The sequence below is a fragment of the Phragmites australis genome, chromosome 8, assembly GCF_958298935.1.
Source record: "Phragmites australis chromosome 8, lpPhrAust1.1, whole genome shotgun sequence".
NCBI classification, from domain to species: Eukaryota; Viridiplantae; Streptophyta; class Magnoliopsida; order Poales; family Poaceae; genus Phragmites; species Phragmites australis.
In genome coordinates, this window is record NC_084928.1 from 5,726,527 (window position 1) to 5,732,327 (window position 5,801).

The following is a 5,801-nucleotide window of genomic DNA, read 5'->3' on the forward strand; positions in this document are numbered from 1 at the left end:
CAATTGTTAGAAGTTATAAAAGCAGACTTTTTTTTTAGAATTTTAGTTTAAATTTTACACATGATTTTTGTGTAAATTCAATTAAAATGGGTTGCACATGGATTATGAAACACATAAAAAAAATTTTAGGACAGAAATTGAAATTCAGTGTACTGTTCACTGCGTTACTGTTCATACAAGGGGGCTTACCGCTTCTGAGGGCTGTAAGGCCTACCCGCCGTATGAGAGAGCGGTAAGCTGCGGGTTGACGGTTTACCGCACTCTTAGGGGGCGGTAAGGGTCTAACCGCTTTATTAAAAGATGGTAGGCATCTATTTTTGTAAATTTTTTTATATGGGATACATTTAAATACATTTTTATGTTAAAAAATATAAAAATAAAAAAAGCTCTGGGGACCCGGATGGAAGGCTTCGGCCTACGGCTGCGTTCCCATTTGTTTTGGCCCAGAAGCCTAGAACGCATGTTGAGCAATTGGGCTGGGCTGATCCCGAAAGGGAAACTTTAGGTTTATGACAAGGATCAATTGTCGTTTCTGATTTTGCCACTGATTTTTGAATTGTTAGGTTTGTGCCACTTATTTGTAAAAATTCTTCGATTCATACCACTAATTGCTACGGTTAGACCGATAAACCTCTTCAGCTTATGTTATTGGTTGATCCGACTAGTGGCATGAATCTAACAAATTTTGGAACCAATGATATAAACCAGATAATTGCAAAAAACAATGATATAAACCTAAATTTCTCTTCTGAAAACCTACGATCGTGCTTTTCCTGCGTCCTCTTAGCAGGACGGTACTGGCAGGAGCACTGCTAATCCCCCGCCCGCCACCAGACAGCTTCCCTCCTTTTTTAAATTTTTTTTCCTTCTCATTTTTTTAAAAAAGACTTTGCACGAGAAAAGTTAACTCAAAAAGTTTTTAAAAAAATTTGTATGAGAAAGTTTGGTTAAAAAAGTTTGAGAAAAAATTAATAAGAATGTTTATCTCAAAAATTTTAAAAAATGAAAAAAATTACTTAGACCCCACGCAGCAGTCGTGCGTTCCCAGTTGGCAGCGCGCGCAGAAGAGAATTTTCGTACTGGCGGCCCGCATAGAAACCCGTTTGCACTGACGTCCGCATGATGCAAGCGCGTACCACACCAGACACCCATCCGCTCGACGGGAAGCTGGAGAACCTTCACGTCACTGCTTCCATCGGCGGATGCATCTGGAGATGCGCTTTGCCGCGTGTACGTCCAAGAATCCTAGAAAAATTCTGGCACGGTACGGCATCGTCGTTGATCATGGTGTTTTCTTAAGAAAAAAACCAAGCGGCTGGTGTGCAGCTGCTACCTCAAGGATCCTTTGTCCACCTTGTCTAGTCTTGCCTAGCAAGATTAGAGATGAGTAAATATATTTGGTTCTTTTGTTTGATTTGAATTTAGATAAGATGTGCAAGGATTTTCTTGCTTTTGAGATAGAGCTAAATTGGCTCTCCTCTTCTAACAAAGTTTGTTTTGTCTAACCCTTAACATAATAGCCGAGCGACGCTTCTTCTTCTCCGCTTCCATTTGAGCGAGTGTGAGCTTCGCCTCCTCCGAGCACGAAGTCGACATGATTGCATGATGGGGTTGAGGAGCGTGAACCAGGCCCGTGTTGAAGCGTAGCGACGAGTAGGGGACTAACGATAGGGGAGGAGCGAGGACGGTAAGATGGCTGCAAAGAGCGGGACAATGTAGCGGCCAGGCGTTCCAATGAGTGCGTATGGCGTTGGGACGATGGGGCTGTCATGGTGGGCACCGCTGTGGCCACGGAGGGGTCGCCCGCTATCGGTGACGGCGACCGGTGGAGCGAGCACATCGAGGAGATGCTGATCGTGGAGCTGCGCCTAGACTGAGCATGCATGCATGCACGCCGTGAGGCGGAAGAAGCATGCGTGCACGGTGCAATGGAAAGAGGAAGGAAAGAAGAAATACTCCCTCGTTGTAAATGTAGGTCATTTTAGCCTTCTCAACTATTCTTTAAATATAAGTCATTCTTAAATTTCTAAGCATCTTTTTCTTTTTTTCCGTCTTGCCCTTGTTTAATAAATGCTAACGCTCTCACAAATGAATGAGTTATCTTTTTCAATACAGAATAAATGAAGGGCAATAAGATCATTTGATCTATTTTCTTAATCCTTGTGCACAAGTCTAAAACGACCTACATTTGCAATCGGAGGGAGTATTAGATTGGATTGGGTTGCTTGGGTTGCAGGTGTGTATTAGTTTTCTCATTTAATTCTCAAATATTTTTATCCAAAAGTTATCCCTCAAGTTCTATGAAAATTTCACATAATAATTGTTAATTGACATGTTTTAAAAATATTGATCAACAAAAAGATGTTGAGTTAGCAAGTATCAGACTAAACGTTGAGTAAACAAAACAAATGGTGAATGATTAAGTCATAGAAAAAAATGAGTTAACACTTAAAAAATGTTAAAGCAACATGTCTTGTAAAATTGTTGAATGTAACTTTACTAAAAATATTGAATCAACAAAATATGATAAATAAACACATTGACAAGAATGTTAAATCATCATTTGCTAAAAAATATAGAATCAACAAAAAAACATCTTGACAATTTTTTTGAATCAACATATACCAAAAATGTTGACTCAAACTAACATTAATGTACTGGAAAAAGGACCTAAGGCCAACAAAAAAATAGCACTTTTTATTTTATATATGTCCAAAGGAGGAGGAGAAGAAAAATGAAAAAATAAATAAAATAAAAGTAATGAAATAAAAAGAAAGAAAATTAGAACGAAAGGGAAAAGAAATAAAAAACAAATAAAATAACAATGAAGAAAATAAGAAGCAAAAAGAAAAGAAATAAAAGAAAAGGAAGAAAAGAAGTAGAAAAAAGCAAAAAATAAATGTCGAATTAGTGATAACACATTCATATGGATAGCAAAATCCTTAGTTGAGATTATGCTGCCCACACACTCGTGCAACCTAAACTGTTTGCACAGGGATGGTCGGTGAAGAAATCCCTATGAGTACAATCTTACACGTTCCCTAAAAAAATCTTACATGTCCTTGTTACGTCATATCTTACTTTCCGCTATAATTCACGTTGTCAGCCAGCCGTTAGAACACCCCTCTCTGACTCTTCCGATTAACAAAGTATAAACACAAATCCACTCAAATAGATGTAGCTCTCTTCTTTATTCTTCCGTTATTCTTTTCCTGTTATACAAATAATATAAGAGGCATTTGCAAATACCTACTGATTTTTTTTTCTTAACGAAGAATAAGCTTACTTGGACACTCAGGTGGGCACCACGCCCCACCCCTGTGCGCCGTACGGCCGGTTGTCTTTCTGGCCGAGCCAGCCTCCGCTCGTGTGTGGCTGGTTTCACAACATGTTCCTGGAGTCCGCAGCACACCTGTGGTCGGTGTGCGAACGAAACACTACCGCATGTCCGCGTACAATGTACCTGTGTGAGAAAGGAGACGTCATTGGCCACGACCGAAGACCAAGTTTATGACGGAAAGGGTGACGCAAGGGGCATGTGTGAACAAAAGGGCGACGAGTCAAAAGGAAACGGCCAGGAGATGCCAAAGCCAATAAGGCGGCGACGAGCGCCCACCCAAACACGTATAAATAATCCTACGCCCCGCCCAGTTTAGTAGAACAAGCGAGAAACAGAGGCAGGCAAGCTAGAGACGAGAGGTTGCAAGTTATTGCGGTGTTCCATCGCATCTGCACAACGTCGACGACCGACCAGGCGGACAGGAGGTTATACAAGATGGTGCAGCAAGCGGCGAAAGAGGTGATCCCGCTGCTGACGCCGTACAAGATGGGGCAGTTCGAGCTCTCCCACCGGGTGGTGCTGGCGCCGCTGACGCGGTGCCGCTCCTACGGGAACGTGCCGCAGCCGCACGCAGCGGTGTACTACTCGCAGCGCGCCACCAAGGGCGGCCTCCTCATCGCGGAGGCCACAGGGGTGTCCGCCACCGCGCAGGGCTACCCGGAGGCCCCCGGCATCTGGACGCAGGAGCAGGTCGAGGCATGGAAGCCCATCGTCGACGCCGTCCACCGAAAGGGCGCGGTCTTCTTCTGCCAGATTTGGCACGTCGGCAGGGTCTCCACCAACGGTACGTGGCACGCTTACGAGCGCAAATTTACTGTCAAGAACTCCTATGTGGTTGATCAATTGATTGGTCTCGTTGCTAATTCTTTGTAAATTGTGAACCGAACGGCAGATTTCCAACCTGACGGGCAAGCGCCCATCTCGAGCACGGACCAGCAGATCACGCCGGACGCTGAGTCCGGCATGGTGTACTCCAAGCCGCGCCGACTGGCGACAGAGGAGATCCCGGGGATCATCGACGACTTCCGGCGCGCGGCGCGGAACGCCATCGAGGCCGGGTTCGACGGCGTGGAGATCCACGGCGCGCACGGGTACCTCCTGGAGCAGTTCATGAAGGACAGCACCAACGATCGCACCGATGAGTACGGCGGCAGCCTGGAGAACCGGTGCCGCTTCGCAGTGGAGGTCATCGATGCCGTGGTCCGCGAGGTGGGCGCGCACCGTGTTGGCATTAGGCTGTCTCCGTTCGTCGACTACATGGACTGTGTCGACTCCGATCCGGCGGCACTCGGCAATTACATGGTGCGGCAGCTCAACATGCACGAGGGATTTCTCTACTGTCACATGGTGGAGCCTCGGATGGCCATTGTTGACGGCCGTAGGCAGATCCCCCATAGGCTCCTCCCATTCCGGAAGGCCTTCAACGGCACGTTCATCGCCGCCGGTGGGTACGACAGGGAGGAAGGCAACAAGGTGGTGGCCGAGGGCTACGCCGACCTCGTCGCCTACGGCAGGCTCTTCTTGGCTAACCCGGATCTGCCGAGGAGGTTCGAGTTGGGCGCACCCATCAACAAGTATGACCGCTCCACTTTCTACACACAGGACCCTGTCGTTGGCTACACGGACTACCCATTCCTTGACGACCACAACAACGACTCAGCTGCTCAAGCACAATCACACAGTTTATTGATTCAATCATGATTATTAAATGTGCGTGATTCATGCAACGCACATGGTTAATTTCCCCGTTCCCTATTCATCACTGGTTTGTATGAAGAATTAGTAGCTATTGTGAGTATGCTTGTAGTGAATAAAACATCAATTCTATCGAGTCTATATTTTTTTCATTTACATCTTACTCTCCGTTGATCTGGTTGATGATAAGCATTTATTCAAATATTCAAATATTAATTGTGATCCTAAGAAATGGTTGAAGAATCAATCATCTATTTATTAATCTGACTTGAGTTCAATTTGGACAAATTAGCTGCAAAGTCATTTTAATTAATTTGTGAAATTTAAATGAAGAAATGAACTTTGTACTATTGCAATTTAGGTCATCGGTTGCTCATATACCACTCAAACATTTCAATTTTCAACTTATCAATATTGCACTACAACGCACAAAGATTGACATACGAAAAAATTACCGAGCGCCCGTGTGAAACCCTTCTGTAATGATATGTGCATGATGTATTTTTTTAAGATAAAGAAAGTTCTATTTAAAATAGAAATAAGTAACGCAGCTTGAAGAGATAGGATCTCGATCTTTGCACAACAATGTGCAAACAGGCAATATTTATTACAATAATTAGCCCAAAGTTGAACACAATGATGCTAAAACACGATGATACAATTAAAGTTTTACATCAAACATCACACAACCGATTACTAAACCTCCACACATACCTGACGATGATCTCCATGGTAGCAGCCTCCAATGTATGGCTCACTAATGTTA

The 5,801-nt window shown here is 44.1% G+C and overlaps 1 protein-coding gene across 1 annotated transcript; it reads left to right on the top strand.

Moving 5' to 3' along the window:
• Nucleotides 1-3,639: 3,639 nt before the first annotated feature.
• Nucleotides 3,640-5,191, top strand: LOC133926430 (12-oxophytodienoate reductase 1-like). The gene is made up of 2 exons (XM_062372370.1): nucleotides 3,640-4,124; nucleotides 4,233-5,191. The coding sequence occupies exons 1-2, from the start codon at nucleotides 3,776-3,778 to the stop codon at nucleotides 5,039-5,041; spliced, it is 1,158 nt and encodes a 385-aa protein (XP_062228354.1). The 5' UTR covers nucleotides 3,640-3,775; the 3' UTR covers nucleotides 5,042-5,191.
• The last annotated feature ends 610 nt before the right edge of the window (nucleotides 5,192-5,801 follow it).

Excerpts from the sequence above, each read along its gene's own strand:
- LOC133926430 (XM_062372370.1), top strand. The coding sequence starts at position 3,776 with ATGGTGCAGCAAGCGGCGAAAGAGGTGATCCCGCTGCTGACGCCGTAC. Across the intron at positions 4,125-4,232 it reads CGGCAGGGTCTCCACCAACG|ATTTCCAACCTGACGGGCAA; the intron begins GTACGTGGCACG and ends ACCGAACGGCAG.